Raw genomic sequence first — 26218 nt, 5'->3', positions numbered from 1 at the left:
CAATCGAATTCTTATGGGCGAGATCCACCGCGCTGATGATTTCTAACTTTTTTCGTTCTTCTGTACAAAATCTTTACATGTAAAGATTAGCTTCTCATACTTAGGCGTATAGCTCTTTTCCAGACACATTTCTTCCATCACATTAGAACACAGGAAATAATAATGTTCATTTAGTTCAGAAAATTGTTTGGTTCATACTCGAGTACAATCTTTCTTAATCAATGTTCCTATCTGACCAGTGTGATAACCAGCGGCACTGGACATTCGTAATCAATTCGAAATCTAGAAGCTCAAAGAATTGGCTTTCATTTTAGAATCTATAAAATTTTGAAATTTTTAGTTGACACTCATATATTACCTCTTACCTGCAATCATATATCATGCTGTACATAAATATTTGGTTTTTGATGCTTTTCATTAATCATATTTAGTTATTTACACAAGATTAGCAAATACAGGAATCATTCACAAAGTTTAGAAATTGGGGACATTTTGGCATAACACACAAACTCATACCTCCAAAACGTCCAGAAGAATGATGTTAGAAAGAGAGGGGATCAGAAGTGGATGAGAACGCTGGTCAATTGAGAAGCAGATGGTTTAATCTGATCACACACTCTCCACTTGGACCCTTTTTCTTTATCAAGGTCATACATTAAGATCTCATGTCCACAAACCCTTGAAAACAGCAGAACTTTATCGTTCCATACTCCGAGTCTCACCCAGAAACCACCCTCTCTCCGAGGCACAAACACCGAAATCCACGAATTCTTCTCTGGATCAAATACTCCCAGACATCCAGGCATGTTCCTGTCCATGAAATACACTTTGTTCCTTACAACAGTGTAGGAATAGACCGACACTGATTGCTCCGAGTTTAACTTTTCCCATGTCTGCGTTTTGGGGTCATATATGTCGATGAACCTCGATCCATTGCCTGAAAAGATCATATAACATAGTTAAACCAATGTTCATCGGAATCTATAAATGTCCATTGTCTCCTACCTGCAGCGTAGAGTTTGGAACGGAAGGAGAATGCAAAGCCACGCCAGACCGGGCGGTTTGGACAATCCATAAGGCTCCATTGGTTAGTTTCTGGGTTATACACTTCCGCGTTGGAAAGGCTATAAGTATCTGTTGAATAGCCTCGAATGACATACAAAAGGCCATTCACTTCAGCAAATGCAAAGTTGTAACGTGGTATGTTCATGTCCGCTAGTTTCTTCCAGCTGCAAAAATTCGGACATGATATCAGAATAAAACCAGACAGGACCACGCTACTACCATTTTTAAGTTTATGATGACGCTTAAAGATTTTTATGTTATAAGAATGTCATTCTCAGTTCTTCACTAATTAACTCACTGATTTCAAATTTAAAATAATGAGAATAATGTCACATTTGATAAGATTGTATGGGAAAGGGAAGTTGAGAATGGAGACCTGTTAGCAGCAGGATCAAACTCGTAAACATCGGCAGAGGCAGAGACTGTAGTGCTATTGATCCCAGAGCCGTCAACCTCCGTATATCCTCCAATGAACACAATCTTCCCGCCATCAAGAACAGCAACGCCGAAACCGCGCTTCAAGGGACCAGGAACAGGAGGGATCTGGCCTAACTTGTTCCCAGAGGCGTCAAAAACTTCCCAGTACACGTCTCTTCCACATTCGCTTTCCATCAGGACACAAAGGAATTCCTCCACAGTTCCGGTCAACTTTCGAAAGGCTGCAAAATGCTTGCTCCTGAGGAATGACCTCCATCTCCGGCACACCTGAGAAGTGATCTGAAAGCTAGACCGGGGTATTTTCGAGAGACAGAGCTCCGCTGCATCGTCTGTCAAGCCAGGTATGATCGGATATGACGACGACGACTCCACAACCATATTCACAATTTTACTTCCTTCCCTTAATCACTCATTTCATCATTTAATAAAATGCAAATGTTGCAATAAAAAAACTGGTTTGAGCAATCATTTGGATAACAAACAAAAGATAGAAAAACATTGACCAAATGTTTTCGAATAAAAAAAAACAGGATTTTGTCAAACTAAACATATACAACAAGTGCTTACCTTTTCAAAGATAGAGATTTTATATTCAACTAACTAAGTTCTTATATTTTATCAAAGTTTACTTACTCCTCCCATTGAAAAGGATTGTGTATTAGACCATTCACATAGTCACCATTGTAAGCTTTAGGAAAAAGAAGCCGCCACATCCCAGAATCAAGTAGAGCTAATCAACCTCAACAATTTTTGCGCACTTAACTTGTATACGTGCTCTCTTCTTGTTTCTCTTTAAACTTGAATGACTATCTCGCTTCCTTTTTTTGCCTTTTGCCAACGCTCTAGTCTTGTCACTTCCAGAATATGACTTGATCCTAACAGCTCGAAACTCCTCAGCAGTGTCAGGCCTCATAAGCAGAACTTGTGGAGGTTGGTTGGCTCCGCAGATACGCCCAAAATAGTAGAGAGGGTCAACATAAGATGATGATGAAACTACTATTCCTTTCATGCTCTTCGGCCTCACAAGTTTTATGAACTCTGCAATCTCCTCATAGCATGAATGATCCGAGTAGTGCACGGAGTACATATAATCATGGAACTTATGCACAGCGGCCGCTTGTAATTCTTTCTGAGCAGAAATGGTTTCATTCTTCATACTCGCAGTAAGAAACGAACCAGAGAGCTTGTCATCTCCTTTGAATGGTCTTTTCACCCATGGAAGACCGGAAGGCATGATACCAATAGTTGGACACATAGTATTCAGACCCTCGAGAGTCCGAATGCTGAAACTATAACGAGGGACAGCACGCACTCTTGTAAGAGATGTATCAGTAGTGAAAATGTCTTGAAACCCAAGGAGATGCATTGTACGAAGACGCTCAGGCCAAACCCAAATCTAAAGGATAAACAAAGAACAAAGATATTAACAGGCTAATCCATTTGCAGGAAGGATAAAGAAAGGCAGATGATTTCAATAAGAAACCTTGATATTGAGAATACGAGAAACATGAACAAGCAAGTCTTCTTTCCCCAAAGAGTCAACTGCTATAATGATATCATGTGAAGGATGAGCTGCGATTATATCAGCAACCTACAATCAAAAGATAGGACTATGAAGATTCAACAACTGGAGATTCTTCAGGGGTTTAAGATTTATTACAGGTAAGGGTTTTAGGTCGAACCAGATTCGCAGCGACTTGACGAGAAGGGAAGCTGTAAATTGGGTTGCAGTAAGTGTTATCCAAATAGAGAATATCAACTGGAGACTCGTTAATAGCATCAACGAGAGTGTTTCTAGCTTCATCTGCTGCATCAGCATCCCAGCGGAAGTCTCCGGTGTAAAGAAAACATCCAAAATCGCCACGGAACAAGAACATCACGGAACCTTACAACAACACCAGATCATACAATCAAATTCCAAATTGTCACCGAGAACACACCAAACCTTACTCTATAGAGATAGATTACAGTATCATTAATCATACCAGGACAGTGGTGAGCATCGATAGCCATGAAATGGAGACGGACGGTGGAGCCGGAGGAAGGAGAGCGAAGGGAGAGAGATGTCCAGGAAGAGAGAGGGACGACGCGAAGCAATGAGAGGTCGAATCCTGGGAATCGGGAGGGAAACAAAGAGGCGGTGGTGCGGGAACAGTAGAGAGGAGCCTGGGACCAGTCGCCGGAGAGGCCACGCGTGTGGTCGGAGTGCATATGAGTCAAGAAGTAGGCTTGACTCCCATTTCTCCATCGATCCACTGATATCAGACCACTCTCCATTTCTGATTCTTTCAAAAATTGAAATTTGCTTGTTTTTTGGAAGTTTCCTAGTGACGACGATGGTTCCTTCGTTCATTCATTGGGCTCCTTCATAATTGGGCCTATTTTGGGCTTTACAGCTTACTCGAATCCTACATTTTCTTCATTCTCTTCACAGCTTGCGATTGTTTGATTCTTGTTGCAGAACCAAAAAAAACACGCCCCAGTCACAAACGTAGGTTTAACCAATTGCAATCAATCCAGGTTATTAGACTGTGTAATCACTTTAATCTTTACATTTGAAAGCTCTAATCAAACTGCGACATAAAATTCAACTACCCAAATCTTAATTTGCTTCATGATATGTATTGGTTACTAAGAACATAACCAAGGATTAAAGAAGAAATAAAAAAGGGAGGGTCTTTCAACAAACCAACAGCCATAATTATCATTCTTAAAAATTGGGTTTTGGTCTTATAGGAAGCAGAAGCTAACAAAATGTATTAAGGGGTAACACAAGTGAGCACAAAAAGACTTGTCTATAATAAAGCTCAAGATGAGGCTCCTTTCTTTGACTTCGCTGCCAACTGTGTCTCCGGCTGCAAAAAACCAAACAAAACAAAATATGAGAATAATGAAGATGTGAAAATCAGGATTTGTAACGATTAGAAAAGAACACTGAGATCAATCATTTTACCTCTTTCTTCACAGGCTCTTCCTTCTCTGACAGAATCAGCTCGATGTGGCATGGGTTTGACATGTAAGCTGCAAAGATATAATTGGATCAGGACGTCAGTACAATGTGGAAGAAGAAACAAAGGTTGGATAAAGAGTAGAATACAGCTAAAAGAAACATACGATTGATTCTTCCATGAGCCCTGTATGTCCTTCGCCTCTGTTTTGCTGCTTGGTTCACTTGGATGTGAGAAATGAAAAGGGCATCAACATCCAACCCTTTGACCTGATAATAAAATGTTTACAAAAAAGTTTAGCACCTGAGAAAGATAAACATGAGAATATAAACAAAAGACTCAAAAACAAACCTCAGCATTGCTCTCAGCATTCTTGAGAAGATCAAGGACGAATTGAGCAGATTTAGCAGGCCAGCGACCTTGACCATTTGAATGCCTGTTCTTTGCCTGAGCAGTACGACCAACACCACGACAGAAACGGGTGAAAGGGATAGCTTGCTTGTGAGCTATGACATCTTCCAAGTACCTTTTGGCCTTGTTTAATGGTAGCTTCCTTATGGCGTGCGCTGTCTCCCTAGTGTTCTGCCATCCAAAAATCAAATTCAAAAATAAAACAATTAGATTCACAGAAATCAACCAAACAAACTCTGTTAGACCCCACTAGTGTGATACTTCAACCAAAACCAAAACCGTTAACATCTTAAACATAAAAATGTGAGCTATGACAAAAACTAAGCAACAGCTAAGCTTGTAAGAAACAAAAGAATATATGAGGTATCGCTCACTACATAAGATTAGAGTCTACTTCGAGCTACATAAGATCCTAAATGATACAAATCTGCACTATATTACAATACTCAAAAGGATAACAAGCTCAGCTATATAATGTACCATCATGGACTGAACCATAAGCTATTAGCAAAAGACACTGGCTCACCCATTCACGAAGACCAATTCGATTTCCCTGACATTTACGTGAGGTCTGTTATTAAGCAACAGAACCCTGCTTTTTGTTAATCAGGTTTTGTCCTAACTACGAACTTAAATCCCTAACAAAGACCCTAGTCTAATTCATTTCCAAGATCCGAAATCAGTACATGAAATTTTTACCTTGAAGTGAACCCTGAGATCGGCTCCTCTCGCCTTGCATGCTGCAAACAAATCGAAACCCATTTCAATCAGTAATCATTGCATCGCTTCAGAAACAACAGTGAAGCTAGAAGAAGCTAAATATAAAAAACAACAGTGACACCACGAAAGAGTTCTTACATTTGGTGGAATTATCCGGCTCTTGCGAGTACTTCACCTGAAGAAAGAAAACAATAACAAGGCGTTAGAACATTAAGCATAAGAGCACCATACAGAAGAGAAAACTTGGTAACGAGTGTAGTATTGCGCATTTACCATGGCGACAAAACTCAAGAACAGAGGACGGAGAGACTGGAGATCTCTTTATTTGGAGATCCCTTTTTATATAGGGAAACATATGAAACCCTAATCGGCGAATACATTAGGTGACGTGGTCAAATTTATTGGGCTTTTTAGGTTACGTATCTTACTTTTAAATTGGGCCTTTTTCCGGTCCGCTTGGGCAATAATAGGTTTTATAAGCCCAATGAGATGTTGTAAAGCACCGACGACTTGTAAGTAAGGCTAAAACCCTCAGAACTTGTCTTCGACTTTTTTCCGCAGTAAACCGAACCACCGAACCCTAGGAATTTTTCCCACCTGAATCGTGACGATGGAGTTCTCTGCCGCCGACGTTGAAAGGCTTCTTATGTTCGAGCATGCTCGCAAAGCTTGTGAGGCTCAGTACATTAACGATCCTCTTGATTCCGATGTTTGTACTACTATACTTGTCTCCTCTCTCCTGAGTAATATCTTTATTTTTTCTAGTTCTTGCTTCTCGTTTTCCGTTTTTGTTGATTTGGATTACATGATCGGGCATTAGCTTGTTCGAATTGCTAAGTATTCGTTCTTGAGATTGGTTACTTGAGTGTCTTCTTTGTGATGTTTTACTCTGTATTGATACTAATCACTGTGTTTAGTTTGGGTCTTGAATTAGATTGAAAGATGTTCCTCTGAAATTACGTTTTCTTCGAATCCTTTTTGATTTGTGGTTTATATGAAGAAGTGAAGAATACCTTTGTGGTTAATTTTATTTCCTGCAGAATCTTTTGAAATGGGGTGGAGCATTGCTTGAACTTTCTCAGTTCCAGAGCATTCCTGATGCGAAAGTGATTTTAAATGGTATGAGTTCATTTAAGTGTGTAACTAATCTTTGCTAATTGTGTATTCTTGACTTCTCTTGGAGTTTAATATAACAACATATTTGATCATACAGATGCTATTTCCAAGCTGGAAGAGGCGTTGACATTAAATCCAGGGAAGCATCAGGCTCTTTGGTGTCTTGGGAACGCCCACACTTCCCATGCATTTCTTGTTCCGGATGTTGATGTAGCAAAAGGGCACTTGGATAAAGCCGCTGAATATTTCCAAAGAGCTGAAAATGAGGTATACATCTTCTGATTTTTTTTTTTTATGCTGTGGAATTTGAAACTTATATGTTGTTGTGAGTGTAGTGAGACCAACTTGTTATTTCTTTTGTTTTGAAGGACCCAGGCAATGAGATGTATCTCAAGGCTTTGGAAGTCGCAGCAAAGGTATTATTTCAACTTTCCATTTTCAGAGTCAAATCTTGTGTACCACAAATTATAACATTTGAGACTTACGACTGCTATGACAGAAACAAGGAAATAGTCGTTTTGACATTTTTATTCCATCTTCTGTAGTTATTTTATTTTAGAGCTCATCTCTTTTTCTGTGTATGTGATTAGGCCCCAGAACTGCATTTGGAGTTCATCAGGCAAGGAATGGGACAGCAAGCGCTAGTTGGAGGAGGAGGAGGAGGAGGTCCTTCAGCTTCGTCGAATGTTAGTGTAAGTTATCATGTGTTTTGTTGGTTAGTGTGCTGTTCAATATTTTGAAAGGTGTCATCTTCTTTCACACAGTTATTCTCGAGTACCGAGTTCATTAGAAATTTAGAACATAAGCAAGTGAAAGAATCTCATATGTGGGTTATGTTTTTTCCGTGGTTGCTCAGAGAAATTGCCTTGCTTTTGCAGAGTGGTAAGAAGAAGAAGAAGAACTATGACTTCACTTATGATGTATGTGGTTGGGTAATCCTCGCTTTTGGGATTGTTGTTTGGGTTGGCATGGCAAAATCCCTCGGCCCTCCACCCCCTGCTAGATAAAGCTTAAGGCCATATTAGTGATGGGCATTCCATAAGAAATAATGCCCGCACACACAAACTTCTAGTTACATCTCCCAAGCACAGAGAGGTACTAAGTTGAAGAGTAACCGTTTGTGACTTACCATTAGGATGTTTTGTCTCTTCATATTGGTTTTCGTTTTTTCTTCTTTTTTTATCTTTGGGGTAAGAGAAGTTATGTTGCCATCATCTTAGCTATGTTGTTATGGGTTTTGTTAGCTGGCACGATATCTTTTTTTATTCACATAAAAATACTGAAACTTCCTGTAAGAATAACCTATGAGATTTGAAGCTCTAAAGATGGTACCCCTTGCAGTTTTGTGTTAGATACACTTTACATACAAAGACACCGTACACGCAAATGTTCAAGTATCAAGGACAAGGTTTCTGTAACCTTCATCTAGCAGTTAACATAATACTACCTATATGAGCCAGTTAACTTGAGGGTTCTGTAATCTTCATGTATTCATCGATCACTTAAACAAACTTTAGGGTTGGTCCTGACTAAAATTATTGGCTTAATGAAAGACGTAACGACCTTAGAGAAGACAAAAACCTAAGGGCATAAGTGGCCTTTTATACCTTATCCCTCGCCAACGCCTAAGAAATTTTTTATAAATAAATCAAACGCAGCGTTAAGTCTGTCTTTTCGACTCGACTCATCATCATCTCTGCTTGGAAAAAAATGGCTTGTAAAACGATATTGCGTTCCGTATTCGTATCGGAATCACGGCGGACTTCGGGCGCTAGTAGATGCTTCTTCCTCCCTCCTTCTCCAGTATCAGTTCCAATCCATGGTTTGTTCCCGGCGCCGAAGAGTCTATGTTTCAGTGGTTTCGCGTCTGCTCCCGAGCGGGCTACTCGGCTTAATTGCAGCCATAACGATCAATCTGATCAAGGTCCGCCTCAAGAAGCTGTTCTCAAGGCGATTTCAGGTCCCGCTCGCGCCTACGTTAATTTCTTCATTTGAGTTATTTTTGTTCTTTTACCCGAAATGGATTTTTTGATTATCGGATGCGATATGTTTGGATCTGTGATGAAATAGGGAATCGTATTTGTTGATTCGACTGACGCACTCGCTGCTATTTTGCTCGATTATTCCAGATTTCAAAAACTGTTCTGTTTTGTCGATTTAGCTAATCCTACTACACTTGTGGTTTATTCACTAGATTTTTAACTATATCAAGCTTGAATGGTGAAAGAAACAGATGATGTTAATGTCACGAGTACTAGTTTACTGATTGATACTTTTGTTTCCCCTGTTTTTTTTTTTTTTTTTNGACTCCTTACTGTTACATCAATCTTTTGGTTTAGTGTTCGCTTCTTTAGCATATAGAAGACATCAGGCGTTTCAGTACTGTGTCTGTCGTGGACCTGAAATGAAGTATTTAGTAGGTGAAATCATTAAAATTGGCCGGTTGGGGGGTATGATTTTTTATCCGTTTGAAGTCACTTAAGTAATTGGTTAGGGAATCCAAACTTTGTAATTATTAGAAGAAAACATATTATTTTTGTGCTGTGAACTTTTATTTTATTATGATTTGCTTCAATCAGTGCTGGCACAAAAAGCTCTGCTACTGTCGTCTTGATAATTACAAGTATAACATGTATTATGTACCCTACTTTGCTTTGCTTACATATGTTCTCTTGCTTTGGTCTATACTTAGTCTTGTACATTATTAGCTGCTAAAATGTTTATTCCTTTATATTGTTATGTTTGGGTGTAAGAATCAGATAAGAGTATCTTTTTATGTAATGTCTTTCAACCAATATTTGCATACCGAGAACACGAGAATCCTACTAATGCTGCAAATTTGTTTTTGCCCCCATCAAAGGATTGTGTAAAGCAGACGTTATCAAGCAAAGGCAAATATGTGTCAGTGAATATTGGCCCTATCCGAGTTGTCTCTAGCGAACAGGTTTTCCCCTTTTCCCTCTCTCTCTCACACACATGCACATATGAAAAGTCATTTGGGTAAGGCAAAAGAGGCATAGAGAATCAAACCTTCTTTACATAGAGGATGAGAGAAAGTTAGGAGTTGAAGATTGATGTGATGAGAACTTGTGTTGTTTGGTTTGACAGGTTCAAGCTGTGTATAATGCAATGAGGAGAGACGAAAGANAGAGGTAATTTGTTTTTCTTTTTCATAGTATCAAGATTTTTTGGTTAATATTGGAGTTCCTGATATTCGATCTGTAATGGGAAACCTGGTAGCTCAAATAGTTACAATATTTTCCTATATAGAGTCATGGTGGTAGTAGATACATAGTATACCCCTTATAAAACGCAACAGACTCCTTACTGTTACATCAATCTTTTGGTTTAGTGTTCGCTTCTTTAGCATATAGAAGACATCAGGCGTTTCAGTACTGTGTCTGTCGTGGACCTGAAATGAAGTATTTAGTAGGTGAAATCATTAAAATTGGCCGGTTGGGGGGTATGATTTTTTATCCGTTTGAAGTCACTTAAGTAATTGGTTAGGGAATCCAAACTTTGTAATTATTAGAAGAAAACATATTATTTTTGTGCTGTGAACTTTTATTTTATTATGATTTGCTTCAATCAGTGCTGGCACAAAAAGCTCTGCTACTGTCGTCTTGATAATTACAAGTATAACATGTATTATGTACCCTACTTTGCTTTGCTTACATATGTTCTCTTGCTTTGGTCTATACTTAGTCTTGTACATTATTAGCTGCTAAAATGTTTATTCCTTTATATTGTTATGTTTGGGTGTAAGAATCAGATAAGAGTATCTTTTTATGTAATGTCTTTCAACCAATATTTGCATACCGAGAACACGAGAATCCTACTAATGCTGCAAATTTGTTTTTGCCCCCATCAAAGGATTGTGTAAAGCAGACGTTATCAAGCAAAGGCAAATATGTGTCAGTGAATATTGGCCCTATCCGAGTTGTCTCTAGCGAACAGGTTTTCCCCTTTTCCCTCTCTCTCTCACACACATGCACATATGAAAAGTCATTTGGGTAAGGCAAAAGAGGCATAGAGAATCAAACCTTCTTTACATAGAGGATGAGAGAAAGTTAGGAGTTGAAGATTGATGTGATGAGAACTTGTGTTGTTTGGTTTGACAGGTTCAAGCTGTGTATAATGCAATGAGGAGAGACGAAAGAATGAAATACTTCTTGTAGGTTTGAAGTGTAGAATCACGGGTCTCTGTTCTCTTCTCCATTGCTACTATGTAAATTATGCAGTGTAAGGCCATCATTAATTATTATTTTTGCTTATCTACACCAACTACGTCATCCTTTATCTGTTAAGACAGTTTTTAGAAAAATGTCTTATGCATATGGGAGAAATTAGTCGATCATATTTAAAATGGCTTAGATGCAAATAAAGATAAAGCTTTTAAAAAGTAATAGTTGTTTTAGGTGGGAGATAATCCTCTGTATCTCTCTGAAATAGAGTTGGAGTTGATTCTAAGATTAATGCCCAGAGAGGTGTAGCTTCTATTACAAGTGAGGGGCCAGAATCCAGAAAATAAATAGATGCCGAATGACTGACTGATGAACTCGTCGACTCTAATCCAATCTTGTTTGGATACAGAAACGTAGACTATCAATATATTATAATGATGTAATTAGTAGTTACATAACTTGAAAATCTATTATTTAATGTGGAGAAGCATATTGAGGTGACCCTTAGAGTGTATTTCATAATGATGAAAAGTTGTTTTGAACTGATCTACTGTAGATGTTACTCTTGTCTCACTGGTTGGAGGGTGTCTCACATAGCTACTTAGTCTAATTATGGTATTGATAATACAAAGATGGGGATTATTGGGTAAGAGGGGCTTATCTTGAATCTTTTAATCTTGAAATTAGGTTAAGTGGCACTGTTGGCCAACTAAAAGCAACCCCAAATATACTCAATAATGACACTCATAATCTCTCGCCCTCTGGCGATTCCTTTATTGGGTTAGGAATTACAAAATTCTTCAAGGAATTAATGATACTAACTTGCTTACAAAGTTAGAAACATACACGAATTTTGTAATATAAACCCTACCAAAATCGCCACTTTTCAATCATTTCATTCACTCACACACGCATAACACATAACATTATAACCATACATACACACATATATACATACATCTTTGAGCTGAGGGAAAGAGATGAAAGATCGGATGGAGCGATTTGTGATATTGCCGTTTTCGTTGGGGTGTTCAACGCAATCCAGCGTCGCCGTGGTCACTACTCATCAACATAAGAAACAAAACCAACTCATTAAAAGTACCTACTTCTTACACCACGTACGTCGTCGTCCTTTTTATTTTTCCTTCTCTGAATAATCTTTTTGTGTTTTGGTTTTCAAAGGAAGAGAAGAGAGTGATGAAAATGGCTCACTTAAAAAAGAATACACAAAAATGGACAACAACGGTGTCGGTGCTAATACCTCAGATGGTATGTATCTTCAAAATGATTCGAAGCTTCAAAAGTTTCTCTCATTTTGTCATTTTCACGTGCTGTACGTTTTCCACTCTCTTTCTCTTTAATTCTGAATGATCTTTTGTTCCTTTTTTTGGTTCTACAAGAAAGAGAAGAAAGTGATGAAAATGGCTCATTCAAAAAAGAATACACAAAGATGGACAACAACGGTGCAAATATATCAGATGGTATCTACAGAATTATCCGAAGCTTCAAAAGTTTCTCTCACTTTTTCATTCGTAGGTTCCTTTTTCTTTTTCTTTAATTTCTTCTTATTGGTAAAACTGGAAACCATTTTTTACCTTTGACATTGGACAGAAACTAATTATAATTATCTCCACTTTTTTTTATGTTTTTGCATGCTAATTACATTTTGGGTTACCATAAACTCATTTGTCTTATGATTGATTGTTTAAGTAAGGGCCAAAGTGAACCAAATAAGCATTTTACGTTTTGAGTAGTTATTTCCCCAATCAATTGGCATGCTTGCTGTCGGCATACATTTTGTGCATTAGTCAATCATAGATTTTTTTTTGTAATTAATTTTAAAGTGTTTTTTAAGTTTATTCTTTTAAGATTTAGAATAAAAACAAATAATAGTCGGATATGTTATTTTGTCCTTAATTTAAACATGGGAGAATTGAAAAGTAATAGATTGATCATCATCATTTTATGAATGTACTGACTGACGACACACTATGTGACCAGGTTACGAAGAAGAGACGAAAGAGAGAGAGGCAGAGATGGAGATAGGGTTTCCAACGGACGTGAAACACCTGAGCCACATCGGAGTAGATGGAACTATGACCACTTTTGACAACTCCTCCTCCTCATCTTTTCCATTCTCCGGTTTTCAACTCACCACCGTCTGATATTTTTTCACATGCATCTTTTTACTAAAATCAATGACATTTATTTCTTTTAATAGTTTCCCCCTAGTTGTAAGAAACATCTTATTCCGGTTGCAAAGTAAATATACCTCAAAGCTCTAAAAAGTAAAAAGTCTATTCAATAATGAACTCTTACCGACTTCATCTTTCAATTTTGGTAATCTTTGTTCCTCTCTTCAGTCTTCACCATTCATGCAAATTATAACTTTTCATTTTTGTAACGGTAAAATTACAAACATTTTTCCTTAACTAACGCAAAAAAAAAAAAAAAAAAAACCTTTGCTCAACTTGAAAATAAAAAAAGAGGAATTAAAAAAAAAGGTCACACTACTACTACAGTAACAAAAGAGGAATAAAGGAACAAAATTAAAATTGAATTTGGGGGAGAGAGGATGGAAAAGGAGCAGCTCATCGTCATCCGATTCCCCTGAAGCGATTATGCTGTTATTGTCTCACTCTCCCTCTTGCTCTTAGTCATCAGCCTTCTTCTTCTCCGATCGTCAACCTCCGGAGAGCTTTCTTCGGCGGTCTCTTCTCTGTTTTCTACCTTGAGGTTTCTTCTTCTCTTATATACTTTCCCCAAATTCTTTGGAATACGTTTTCTCCTTAGATTTAGGATTTTATTCGTTACTTATTTCTTCTTACAATCTAGCTTAATTTTAGAAAGAGATCAATTACGATTGTTGAATCAACTGAAACTGTACTTCATGGTCTTAGGTATAGAAAGAGGAATTTGCTAGAATGGCGGAATCGTTTTTTTTGGCTGTGGTGTGATGTCCTTTGTTTGCTCTTATCTCATTGTTACTGTAACTTAAGAAAGCAAAAGACGTCCTTATTAGTCTTAGGTTTTTGTTAATCAAGCGAATCGGAATTGGATTGTTGCATCCAACACTTTTTTTGCTTCTAATTACTTTGGTTAGTTAGATGAATTTATTTATTGTTTGAGAGGGACCATTTTTGCTTTCATTGAAAAAACTTAGCTGAGGGGGACCGTGATTGGGATCGAAACCTAACTTACTGTCTCATTTTGTTAGTTCAATCTTTATTGCTGGAGATCAAAGAGGTTTGCTTCCTTCATTTGCTTAAGCTTTTGGTGTCTTTTTCTTTGCACGTATACTTTATAATTCAATGTGTAAATTTGTAGACCACAATAGCGAGCTTTTTTGGTTTTTGAGGACGTTAGTTATGAAACTTTCTACAAGTACAAAGGATGAATGAATGGGTAGGGAAGGGGTTTTGGAGTAATGATGGCTATAGGTTTAATGACTCGTTATCGTCTGTGTTTCTTAACAAGTTGTTGGTAATTCTGGGCAATCTCATTGGAGGAATCTGTGGGTCCTGTTGAATAAATGCCACTTAGTTTTTGTGTGATGGAGAGCATACCCTTTCTTTTGCCCTTTTTGCTGGTCTGGGTGAAACATAGAAAGCTTTCTCTTGCTGACGTTTTTTGATATTCTGGTGAGTCATAAACGCTGACGAGCATTGGTGCGGTGCTTGATATTCTCATGTTTCTCTTCTCTCTTACCGGTATTTGTAGTTAAAGGTTGTTGTCTATAAGGTATTTGTTTGGCTGGTTAGGTTTATTTATAGGATCGTCTCTTCTTCTCTTAAAAATGATTTTGGCTTTCATTTACAATCCCTAGTTCTGCAAGTTTATCTGTTATTTCAGTTTTTTGTTGCTCTGGCTTTTTGGTGGTAGGTCTATGAAATTAACCCACATCTTGAATGGACTGCAACATGGTATCTTCATCCCAGTGGGACTGGGAGAATTTGATCATGTCCAATCCGTCAAAGTCTGAAAATGAGAAAAAACAGCAATCTACCGAGTGGGAATTTGAAAAAGGTGAAGGGATTGAATCTATAATTCCAGATTTCTTAGGCTTTGAGAGAGTCAGTAGTGGCTCCGCCACCAGTTTCTGGAACACTGCTGTATCGAAAAGCTCACAGTCGACCTCTATCAACTCATCATCTACCGAGGTCAAACAATGCAAGCTTGCATCACAAAGTTCCCCTGGAGATTCTTGCAGCAACATAGATTTTGCCCAGGTGAAGGCATCCACTGCTCTTGAGGTATCTGTTGCCTCAGCTGAATCAGATCTTTGTTTAAAACTAGGAAAGCGGACATACTCTGAAGAATTTTGGGGTAGAAACAATAATGACATTTCAGCGGTTTCCATGAAGTTGTTGACTCCATCTGTGGTTGCTCGGAAGAAATCCAAATCGTGTGGTCAAAGCATGCAAGTCCCGCGTTGCCAAATTGATGGCTGTGACCTGGATCTCTCATCTGCTAAGGATTATCATCGTAAGCATAGAGTCTGCGAAAAGCATTCAAAGTTCCCAAAAGTTACCGTGAGAGGCATAGAACTTCGATTCTGCCAACAATGTAGCAGGTAAAACCATGATTACCGTTCAGACCCGTGGTTATGCTCTGGCTTCGGTTAGTTCTTAAGTTTCATTTTTGTTACTTTAAAGTTCCCATTCAGTAGAGGATTGATTTCTTTTCTATTGTTCAGGTTCCATGCTGTCTCTGAGTTTGATGAGAAGAAGCGAAGCTGCCGCAAAACGTCTTTCTCATCATAATGCAAGGCGTCGCAAGCCACAAGGCTTATATCCACTGAATCCAGAAAGGGTGTACGGTAAGAACCGACACCACAAATTTATATAATCAATGTTTCCTCAGGATCTTTCCATGTGTCTATTCTATCTTTCTCTATTCTCTCTCACACACACAACACTTCATATCAAGGTAATCTAATATGAGATGTTTACTTTTGCAGATCGGAGACAGCATACAAGTATGTTGTGGAATGGGTTGTCCCTTAACACGAGATCTGAAGAAACTTATGCATGGGGTACCACTTGCGAGACAAAGCCTACACAGATGGAAAGCGGCTTTACCCTGAGCTTCCAGAGAGGTAATGGCTCTGAGGAGCAGCTGTTTGCTAGTAGCAGCCGCTCTTTCTCTGTGTTTCAAACCTCGGGCGGGTTATCAGCAGGGAAACACAACATTCAACTTCCGGACAAAGGTTGATATCTTCACTTCTTTACTGGTCACCTAGTATATGTTTGTGCATGTTTGCTGATGGATCGGCCTTTTGTAGATCTCTGTCGTTGAATCTGAGTTATATGTTTTGGCAGATCTGGGAGAATGCTCAGGAGGCCTCCATGAGACTCAGGATTTCCACAGTGCTCTCTCTCTTCTGTCAACCTCTTCGGATCCACGCGGGACCAAACACAATCCCATGGTCGAACCACAGCCAATATTTGGCACTTTCCCTACTCATTTCATATGAATAAGTAAGGAACACGAAGTCCCTCCATTATAAGTCAGGTTTCCTCCGATGGAGTTTCTTTTCGAAGAATAAAATAAAAGCGTGTGTAACGTTTATTGCTCTAGCTAAACCAGTCACTCGGTTGGCTTAGCTTTTCTTGTACTTTTCCAAACTTAATATGTCAACTTCTTCCTGGATCCGTTTGTATGCCACCTTCGTTACTCTGTAAGGCTTGTCTACGACTATTTTAAGACTAGTTAAGAGGTCATTCAGGTTTGTAATATTATTTTACTTCTTTGCATTGTGAAGACAGCGAGAATTATGCAAGATAACTTTCTGATTTGTGGGTTTTAGAGGAATTATTTCAATAAATGATGCATCTTGTGACAAACCTGAACATTATTTCTGGTGTACATATTGGCGAAAGAGATTCATTCGACTACACAAGAAGTGTCACTACTGAGCTCCAGGATTTGGTTATAGAACAATTGAAAAATAAAGTGAACGTTGGATATCATGAGGAATAGACAGAGCCCTTAAAGAATGGAGAGCCATGTATACTCAAATGAGTACTTTTGTGGAAGTTGCACCAGTAAATAAAAAGTTGAAAGAAAAATCTTGCAGATACCTCTTTTGAAACACTTGGTAAGCACTTTTATATCCATGCTCTTTGATACTTCACTTCTTATGGTGCTTTCCATACTGTTGGAGTTTCAAGTCTGAAACTTTAAAGTGGGAAGAAAGTCTGATTACAAAAAGACATCTGCTTGATTTTTGTACTGTGAAAGTTCTTGTATTGGTGGTGCCTAGCCTGTTGTCTCCTCCATTTTGTCAACAAGTTCCTCTCTAAAGCTGTTATAGCAAAAGCGACAACAACTTCTCACAGACCACTTGGTGACAATATACATTAATTTCAATCCTTGTCGTCTTTTTCTTTTCTAATTTTCAACATCAATTTCATTAAGCACATGGTTCTCTCTCTTTCAACTTACAACACCCTTCCTCAGGCTTTTCGTCGTTTTGAGTCTCTCTCCAAATGAAATTGAAATTTAATTTTGGTCCCCTTCACTAGGTTTGTACTTATACCTCTCCAACTTGTCATCTTTCAACTTTTTCTTTCTTCTCACTCATTGATCATTCAATAGCCTTTCAACAATCACAATAATAGGTGTCTTTTCAATTTGGCTTTTAATCTCTTCCCACTTCTCATTGTCTTTTCCTTTTCTATGAATGTCTCTCTTTTCTTTTCTTTTTTTCTTTTTATTGGTCTCAAACTAGATTTTATGAATAATTTTTACCCTCCAACAGTGAAGAAATGGTTTAACAAGTACATCAAAGAGGCTACAATGGCCAAAGAAACCGAGGCTACAAAATGTCAAGCGGAAAACATGAAAGATTCGGATAGGAGGAGCATGCATAACACTTCAGCAACTAAAGTTTGAGACAACAATAGTACTAAAACGTGAGATGAGGCTTTGGAAATCAGAGAGCCACTCGGTTATCTACTTCCCTGAAATGTTGCATCCACTAGTGTAAAGATGTTTACCTAAACTAACCTGAATTTGATAATGGCCCTTAGAAACCTCAACACTCTGTTCATTTCGATGTTATATGAACTCTGATCTGTTGCTTACGATACTAACAGTAAGGGTTGTTTAGTTCAAAAGATTTTACCAACCCAAGGCCAACTTGAGCATTAATATTTTCCACACTTTCAATATGAGGACAAGATTTGTCTCCACGAAATTGGATCTTAAGGTGAGAAAAGTGAATTCTTTCAGATTGAATAAAGAAATATACTTTTCAAAGAGATATGACTCTGTTTTAAGGGCGCGGTACAAAAATTAACGATTATATATAGTCGCCTAAGTTTGGCATTCTACCAGGATCCAGGATGAAGTTGTTTACATAGTTTTGGAAAAGTATACACCAACAGAATAACAGGTTTACAAATTTCACATTACTTAACTCATCGATTTGGTACAACATCATATGAAAAGGGTAGAGAAAGTGGATGCGCATGTGGTTGAGCCAGGGGATCCGAAGAGGTTGACAGAAGAGAGAGAGCACGGTGGAAATCTTGAGATTCATGGAGGACCCCTGAGTATTCTCCCACACCTGCCATAATATTTAACCCAAATTTCTTAAAAAGGACTAGCTATAAAATCACCAGAGATCAACTCCATCCATATACTAAAGGACTAATGAAGAACTGCAAAAATACCAACCTTCGCCATGAAGTTGGAACTTGGACTTCCCAACTGAAAACCCGCCTGAGGTTTGAAATGTAGAGAAAGAGCGACTGCTACTAGCAACCAACTGCTCCTCAGAGCCATTACCTCTCTGGAAGCTCAACGTGAAGCCGCTTTCCGTCTGTGTAGGTTTTGTATCATAAGTGGTACCCCATTCGTACAAATCTTCAGATCTTGTGTTAAGGGACAATCCTTTCCACAACATATTTGTTTGCTGTCTTCGATCTACACGTTACATTAGATTTCCATGAAATGATGTTGTGTGTGTGTGATAAGATAGACAGACGGAAAGATCCTGAGGAAACATTGATTTTATCAAGTTTTGATGTAGGTTCTTACCATACACCCTCTCTGGATTCATTGAAAATACTCCTTGTGGCTTGCGACGCCTCGCATTGTGATGAGAAAGACGTTTTCGGCAGCTTCGTTTCTTCTCATCAAATTCAGAGACGGCATGGAACCTATTACAAATAGAAAAGTCATCAGTTCGCTACTGTCTAATATTAATAGGGCATGTAAAAGTAAGTTTTGGACAACTAGACTGAAAAGGCACTCAACATTAACAGAAATGCAACTTAAGAATGAGCTTGAGGCCAGAGCATAACCACCGGCCTGACCTGTGAACATGGTCTTACCTGCTACATTGTTGGCAGAATCGACGTTCTAGGCCACTCACGGTAACTTTTGGGCACTTTGAATGCTTTTCACAGACTCGATGCTTACGATGATAATCCTTAGCAGATGAGAGATCCAGGTCACAGCCATCAATTTGGCAACGCGGGACTTGCATGCTCTGACCACACGATTTGGATTTCTTCCGAGCAACAACAGATGGAGTCAAAAACTTCACAGAAACCGCTGGAATGTCATTATTGTTTCTACCCCAAAATTCTTCAGAGTACGTCCGCTTTCCTAGTTTTAAACAAAGATCTGATTCAGCTGAGGCAACAGATGCCTCCAGAGCAGTGGATGCCTTGGCCTGGACAAAATCTATGTTGTTGCAAGAATCTCCAGGGGAACTTTCTGATGCAGGAGGCTTGCACCGTTTGACATTGGGAGATGATGAGTTGGTAGAGGTTGACTGTGAGCTTTTCGACACAGCAGTGTGCCAGAAACTGGTGGCAGAGCCACTACTGACTCTCTCGAAGCCTAAGAAATCTGGAACTATAGACTCAATTCCATCACCTTTTTCAGTTTCCCAGTCAGTAGATAGCTGCTTGCTATCGTTTTCAGTCCTTGACGGATTTGACATGATCAAATTCTCCCAGTCCCACTGAAACGGAGATATCATGTTACAGTCCATTCAAGATATGGGTTGATTTCATAGACCTACGGCAACAAAGCCAAAGTAACAAAATCCTGCAACAACCACAAGTTTGCAGCGATAATCAGATAAGAAAAAAAAGACTAGACAATCCTATAATAAAAAACTGTGGCTAGCCAAACAGATACCCTCAACTAACCAATACCACAAGATAGAAGTGAAAAAAAATTCTTGAGAATATCAAGAACCAAACACAGGGGTCATGAGCGTTTATTGCTCCCACTTTAATGATTTAACTTTGAGGAAGAAAGACTTTTCTATGTTTCACCCAGACCAGCAAAAAGGGTTAAGAGGAAGGGTATTCCTTTTCCTCTTGTGCTCTCCATCACACAAAAACTAAGTGGCATTTATTGAATTGGTCCCACACTCCACAAAAAATCACATTGCCCAGCAAACTTGACAAGAGAAGAAACACACGATCTACTACACATACTGTAACTGCAAACTCTTTCAATAACCCACCAATTCCTCCTTTGTACTTACAGAAAGAGGGGTTCCCTAACTAACTTGAAGTCTAAAAAGCTTACAACTTTACACATTGAATTAACTATAGTCAAACAAAACGGCACCAAGATAAGCCATTAGAAGGATCTATCTATCTATCCCCAGCAATAAAGACTGGACGACAAAAATGTGACAGTGAATTAGGTTTGGATCCCAATCAAAGTCCCCCTATACTAACTAGCTAGCTAGGGTAGTAATACAATGAAAGCTAGTGGTCCCCCAAAACCAATAAAATTCATCAAACTAACCCAAGAGATGATTTTTGTTTTTATAAAAAAAAAAACAAACTTTATCAATGTTACAATCAAACTCGCCTAGTAAAATACCACAGACATTAGAGAGCTTGACACAGCAAAAACATGAGAAAACAATTTCTCAATACCTAGACGGCTAGACCATTCACCTTGAACTAATTTCATTGATTCATCGATCTCTCTCTCTCTATCTCTCTCTCTAGTCTAGGACCTGAACTATAAAGGTTAAAACTTTAAGATGAATAACCATAAAAAGACGCCCAAATCTCAAGGAAAAAAGAAATTTAGTTTTTCAATCATTTAGGGGGAAGTAAGAGTAGAAACCTCAAGTAGGAAACAGAGACGAGACGGCCGAAGAAATCTCAGGTGGTCGATGATCGGAGAAGAGGGTTTTGACTAAAAGATACAGTGAAGGGGAAGAGACACCAAAATCGCCTCAGGAGAAATCGAATGAGAACAGAGAGAAGAAGCTCACGAGAGTCTTTTCCTTTTCTTCTTCCTTTGGTTTTTTTTTCTTTTTAATTATTTCTTTCATTTTCTCTTTGCTTTTTTGTCTTTCATTTTTTTTCTTTTTTTTTGTGTCTTTTTTTTTTTGTCTGCTAAACTAATACTGTAGTATTAAAATATAATGTTCTTATCACAAAAATTTATCGACAGAGGTTTAAATGTTTAATTGTAGTATATTGCAAACAGACAACAAAATGATGAATGATGACTTGTAAGTTGTAACTAATTCTAGGCTCTAGCTAGAGTAGCTCCGCAAATAAAATATGAAGTAACATATTGTAAATCCTGATCCTACCAATTTTTTTTTTTATAAAGAACAGATGTAAAATGACTTTGTCAGAAATGTTAGATAGGAGCTTTTTTAACTTTGGGGAAGTTGTTTAGCTAGCGTACACGAAAACCATTTCATATTGGGGGACAGAGAGAAAAAGAACCTAGAATGAACTGAATTCAACATTTAAGGCTTCATTAGTGGTGCAAACAAGATTTTAATTAATTTTTTCATTCGTTTGAATAAGGGATATGAGAATTTATTGTATGCAATTTCTTTCATTGTAAATTAGATTTTTAATGTTGGGATATTTCCGGTGTTTCAATCAAACAAGAAAGCTTAGTTTACATTCTTAGCGGCCAAATTAAACATGTTAAACAGCCGCAATTTATATGTTTCAGCATCTTTAACTAATTTCAAAAAGTCGTCAACTACTGTATTTTTCATTCGTTTTTAGTATTAGTACTAGTCTACTTACTACATACCATTCAATTTTACATTCGTGCAAGTTTTGAAATTCTATAAAACCTCTCTATTACTACTTTCACAAAGTACACAAAATACACTAGTAGTATTGGGTTTGCCTAACTCCAAAGAGTCTCCCCAACTTCTAACCGTGTTACATTAAACACCAGATCATGTTCCAATCAGGCAAAATCATCCTCCCCACACAACACTGTCTTAAACGGTCCGTAACACACCAATTAAGGTTCTTTTGGTTGGGGACTTGGGATTATTTATATCTATTGATTGACCCTCAAAAAAAAAAAAAGGAAAAAAAAAAAATCGTGCTTTGACTTTTGGAACACGTCGGCGAGATTTTCAGTACTTGTGTCTGAAATTTTTTTTGTCCCCAATTGAGTCTGTCACTTTCTCGAGCCTTCGCAAACTTTTCTACAAAAAAATCACAAACAACAATCCAATGATCGATGGACACGTAGATATCACACGTCTCGGTACCCAATCATAAACTGGATGTGACAATTCACGCTGTGAGAATAGCACGACTGAATCTTCCTTTTTAGGTGGTGAAAACACACAAGTTAAAAAAATAAAGGATTAATATTGAATAAAAAAAAAAAAAAGAGAAAAAGTTATAACACCAAAAAAAAAAAAAAAGAACAGAGGTGAAAGTGTTGTTGGTTCGGCTCGTGATCTTTCAATTTCAATTCCCTTTGCTCCTCCAGCGTAATCATGGTATGGCTGCGGTTCTCGATCTTTGTCCTTAATGGTTTGTTTTGTCAGATTGAATCACGGGGCCTTCGTTTTATTTTTTTCCTCGAGATTCATGTTTTTAATTGGTTAAAAATTATGTTTCCGATCTGATTTAGTATATGTGGATTTTGATCTTACTCTGTGTTTTTGAATTTTGAATAATGAGTGATTTCGCATCAGACGAACCTTTTGATCTATACTTGAGTCGGATTAGCTGAGTTGTTTATCTACATTATGTGTATTTGTGTTAGCTTTGATTTTAGATATGCATGGCTAAATCTGTCCCCATGATTCTCTTGTAAATTGCATAAATACATGAATCATGATACGGTACCCAAACCAGAGTCTGATTTTGGATATCCTCCTCGGATCTATCTATATATAAAGATGATTGATTAATGAGAATGGTGTGGTTGGTTTGATAATTTTGGTGTTGCAGACAACCTCAAAGAGACTCGCAGACAGGAAGATTGAGAAATTCGACAAGAACATATTAAAAAGAGGTTTCGTTCCTGAGACCACCACCAAGAAGGGCAAGGACTACCCTGTTGGCCCCATCCTTCTCGGCTTCTTCGTCTTCGTTGTCATTGGTTCTTGTGAGTTCTTCTTCTTCCTTCTTCTTCTTATTCCAATTCCTTTAACTTTCTACTTGTTCAAAAGTTACTACTCTATCTTTACTTGAGGGCATCACCATAGCATGTGTCTGAATTTGGATATTGGTCTCCAGATTGGTATTGGGTTCTACAATGTCTTCTTTTTTATACGACACTAGTAACAAGCATTGTCTGGATATCTGAATCATTTGATTAGCTAAGTCCTAAGTGTATTTAAATGCTTCTATGTCCACTAACCTTGTGTATATGGCTTTGTTACAGCTCTCTTCCAGATAATCAGGACTGCAACTAGCGGAGGCATGGCTTAAACCAAATAGCATTTAAGCTGGAAGAAGCAGTTTTCAAAATGTAGAATCTTCTTCCCTCTGTGTCCTCTCTTTTCCTCCCCTTATACTGTAGAATGTGTCACCTTTCTCTTTACTATATACATATCATGTAATGAAGAATATTTTCCATTTAAGTTATTATATCAGACGTTTCAAGTTAAGATGCCACCGTTGTCATGCTTTTGTTCGCTTGGTACGCCACACAGCCACAGAGGGTTAAAAGAAGTTATACACAACACAAGTCACAAGTCCCAAGTTATTTATTACAACACGAAAGTTTTGTATATTACAGTCTCGAAAAATCAAAACCAAAAAACAAAACAACAACAAACAAACAAAAAAACCCAACCGTGTGTGAACGTGAACATTTCGAATACAACCTCAAAGACGGCTAAGGAAAATGAACCAAGAGAAGAGAAGGTCAAGCCCTAGCTGTAGGGGAGGGATGAAACGCTGTCCCGCAAGCGATCCAAAGTCTTTTTCTCCCCCCACGAGGAACGGTGCAGCCAGGGACCTTGGTCCATTCCCTAGTAACAGCATTGTAGGTAATCAGACGGTTCATCTGTCTGGACCTCAAGGACAATAAAATCAGACAACCTTTGTTGCCTAGACAATTCATCCTAATGTGCTTTCCGTAAAACTCCAAGCACCATATGTTTGGCATTCTGTCAACCTCCTTCCACAACAGTGTCATCTTCTGCAGCTCCCATATGCAAACGCAAGTGGCAGCGTTTTTAGTCAGTAGACCCACCAGCATCAACCGCTCTCCGCACGCAGCTAGCGTGTGATCGCTCAGGTCTGGCGGACCCGGTATGATGAACTGCTTCCATTTCCCAGAGACCATGTCATATGACAATATCCCTTCGGGTTCTGTTAACATGAAGTAGAGCGTGCTGTGGATAGCCACTGGCTGTGACTTAAAGTTGAGCAACACCGGGAGCTTTATGTTGGACGGGATGGTCCCTCGTTTGGTCCACACATTACTCAGGGAATCATACACTTCGTACTCTCCTTCACATCCAACCCACAAAACCTTATACCCATGACTGGTGGAGTTACCATTCAGAGTCATCCCTACCGCAACACGAGACCAGACCTTGAACGACCTAGCAGGCAACTCTCTGAAAGACTTGGTCAGCGGGTTGCTCACGTAGAAGTTCCGATGACCAATGTCGAGGAAGCACACAAGACCTCCCGCAGAAGCCATTGGCAAAACAATACTCTTCTTGGGAAGAGCGGGGATAACCGGATGGTGCCATTTCTTCAAAGAAGGGTCATACACTTGTCCCGAGTTGACATTCTCGTGGGTAATGGTGTAGAACCAAGGGATGGTCTGAGGAAGCTCGGTGCAGTATCGGGAGAAGCTATCAGAATCAATCAGAGCATTCCATTTACGGCAGACTGCACGGAACTGGAAAAAAGTAGCAATAGGTAGTCTGGAAACAACAGCTTCAAAGAGATCTTGGGGAAAATCCTGCCAGATATCTTGATCCATGTTTCCAGTAATGTCATGTCCTGGATTACGTTCTTTGCGAGTTCGTTTGAGAGGAGGAGGCTTGACAGTTTCTAACATGTTGAATAACCCAGGCCTCTTACCAGCAGCCATTACAAGATCACAACAATCATCAGCAGAAGTTTCTTCAATACAGGGCAAACACCATCTGCCAAATAACAAGAATCGTATCATCTGTCAGCCAAAAAAAAAAGGTTACAGTATCCATATTCTTTATATTGAAATATCATTACATTTGAAACAAACAAATATTGTGCCCTCAAATAAACCACCTAAAAAAAGAATAACCCTTTTACAGGTCCAAGCTACTTATTCATAAAAAGTGGCAAATAACAAACATACAGCTAGATGCTAGTAGAAGAATTTGACTCAAGAGAGGATTCACCACAAAGATTAGCCAAGAATATCAAAGCAAGGAGAGAGGACTGCTTTCTCTTAAGCAGAGAATTAGGTATGGACACAGTGATGGAAGTGCTTGTAACAGTAAGCACAAGAAGATATGGCAGTGAAACGATGGCCACCTCTATGAATCAAAATCAATTTCCTCTTTCAGCTAATTTTTTAAAAAAGCAACAAAAAAAAAAATACATCATAAGAAGTTGCTTCACAAATGGGAATTGCATGATTCTAAGTAACAATCGAGATTGAACCATATCGAACAAACAAACAAAAATAGGCCCTAAAACGAAACACATTACGACAAATCGCCCCAATTTATAAATATAACATAGAAATAGAAATCCCCACAGATAGATCTACTGAGAGAGAGAGAGAGAGAGAGAGAGAGAGATTAAAAAAGAAATGGTTACCCGTTCTGAAACTGAGGATGGTGGAGAACTAAAAAGGAAGGAGAAGAAGAGGGAGAAGAGAGAAGAGGAGAGCCGTTGTTGTTGTTGTGCAAGAGCTCTTGAAGCTGACCGATGAGATGTCTAAGCATGGCAAGGTCTTCTTCCATGCCCCAACAACAAAAACAAAGAGAAGCTGGATATCCAAAGTACTAAAAAGGTAAAACAAAAGAAGAGAGATCAAACAATGGCAGTAGTAGGAGCAGCCATCATTATTAGCAAAGCATCGATTCAAGAATCTGCGCGGGGGGGGGGG

The 26218-nt window shown here is 38.5% G+C and overlaps 8 protein-coding genes and 1 pseudogene across 12 annotated transcripts; 4 read left to right on the top strand and 5 right to left on the bottom strand.

Moving 5' to 3' along the window:
• On the bottom strand, positions 395–1895 carry LOC104776789 (putative F-box/kelch-repeat protein At1g27420). Its single transcript, XM_010500918.1, has 3 exons — positions 1442–1895; positions 1006–1229; positions 395–937 (listed from the first exon to the last, which is right to left on the bottom strand). Exons 1-3 carry the CDS (start codon positions 1879–1881, stop codon positions 558–560), a joined length of 1044 nt encoding a protein of 347 aa, XP_010499220.1. The 5' UTR covers positions 1882–1895; the 3' UTR covers positions 395–557.
• On the bottom strand, positions 2212–3824 carry LOC104776788 (5' exonuclease Apollo-like). Its single transcript, XM_010500917.2, has 4 exons — positions 3489–3824; positions 3186–3388; positions 2987–3094; positions 2212–2899 (listed from the first exon to the last, which is right to left on the bottom strand). Exons 1-4 carry the CDS (start codon positions 3778–3780, stop codon positions 2234–2236), a joined length of 1269 nt encoding a protein of 422 aa, XP_010499219.1. The 5' UTR covers positions 3781–3824; the 3' UTR covers positions 2212–2233.
• Positions 4166–5940, bottom strand: LOC104776787 (60S ribosomal protein L17-1). Its single transcript, XM_010500916.2, has 7 exons — positions 5856–5940; positions 5721–5757; positions 5562–5602; positions 4803–5033; positions 4618–4720; positions 4457–4524; positions 4166–4358 (listed from the first exon to the last, which is right to left on the bottom strand). Exons 1-7 carry the CDS (start codon positions 5856–5858, stop codon positions 4311–4313), a joined length of 531 nt encoding a protein of 176 aa, XP_010499218.1. The 5' UTR covers positions 5859–5940; the 3' UTR covers positions 4166–4310.
• LOC104776786 (mitochondrial import receptor subunit TOM20-2) lies at positions 6101–8049 on the top strand. Its single transcript, XM_010500915.2, has 6 exons — positions 6101–6291; positions 6623–6701; positions 6796–6965; positions 7067–7114; positions 7289–7390; positions 7577–8049. Exons 1-6 carry the CDS (start codon positions 6193–6195, stop codon positions 7703–7705), a joined length of 627 nt encoding a protein of 208 aa, XP_010499217.1. The 5' UTR covers positions 6101–6192; the 3' UTR covers positions 7706–8049.
• On the top strand, positions 11532–13217 carry LOC104776785 (CRIB domain-containing protein RIC2-like). 2 transcript variants are annotated; one of them, XM_010500913.2, is made up of 4 exons: positions 11532–11980; positions 12065–12151; positions 12283–12363; positions 12884–13217. In XM_010500913.2, exons 1-4 carry the CDS (start codon positions 11863–11865, stop codon positions 13045–13047), a joined length of 450 nt encoding a protein of 149 aa, XP_010499215.1. In that variant the 5' UTR covers positions 11532–11862; the 3' UTR covers positions 13048–13217. The 2 variants fall into 2 exon arrangements, with proteins under 2 accessions (XP_010499215.1, XP_010499214.1); XM_010500912.2 differs by having other exon boundaries at positions 11675–11980; positions 12283–12414; positions 12884–13177.
• On the top strand, positions 14630–16677 carry LOC104776784 (annotated as a pseudogene).
• LOC104776783 (squamosa promoter-binding-like protein 11) lies at positions 18174–21181 on the bottom strand. 4 transcript variants are annotated; one of them, XM_010500910.2, is made up of 5 exons: positions 20996–21181; positions 19225–19948; positions 18929–19050; positions 18566–18814; positions 18174–18455 (listed from the first exon to the last, which is right to left on the bottom strand). In XM_010500910.2, exons 2-5 carry the CDS (start codon positions 19890–19892, stop codon positions 18307–18309), a joined length of 1188 nt encoding a protein of 395 aa, XP_010499212.1. In that variant the 5' UTR covers positions 19893–19948; positions 20996–21181; the 3' UTR covers positions 18174–18306. The 4 variants fall into 4 exon arrangements, with proteins under 4 accessions (XP_010499212.1, XP_010499211.1, XP_010499213.1 ...); XM_010500909.2 differs by lacking the exon at positions 20996–21181 and adding an exon at positions 20042–20539; XM_010500911.2 differs by lacking the exon at positions 20996–21181 and adding an exon at positions 20059–20539.
• LOC104776782 (stress-associated endoplasmic reticulum protein 2-like) lies at positions 22510–23765 on the top strand. Its single transcript, XM_019243681.1, has 3 exons — positions 22510–22646; positions 23104–23260; positions 23540–23765. The coding sequence occupies exons 1-3, from the start codon at positions 22644–22646 to the stop codon at positions 23584–23586; spliced, it is 207 nt and encodes a 68-aa protein (XP_019099226.1). The 5' UTR covers positions 22510–22643; the 3' UTR covers positions 23587–23765.
• On the bottom strand, positions 23847–26212 carry LOC104776781 (F-box only protein 6-like). Its single transcript, XM_010500904.1, has 2 exons — positions 25927–26212; positions 23847–25265 (listed from the first exon to the last, which is right to left on the bottom strand). Exons 1-2 carry the CDS (start codon positions 26070–26072, stop codon positions 24026–24028), a joined length of 1386 nt encoding a protein of 461 aa, XP_010499206.1. The 5' UTR covers positions 26073–26212; the 3' UTR covers positions 23847–24025.

This window comes from Camelina sativa, chromosome 3 (genome assembly GCF_000633955.1).
Source record: "Camelina sativa cultivar DH55 chromosome 3, Cs, whole genome shotgun sequence".
Classification (NCBI taxonomy): domain Eukaryota; kingdom Viridiplantae; phylum Streptophyta; class Magnoliopsida; order Brassicales; family Brassicaceae; genus Camelina; species Camelina sativa.
The sequence above is the reverse complement of the archived record's forward strand: the minus strand, read 5'-3'. Positions and strand labels throughout refer to the sequence as shown.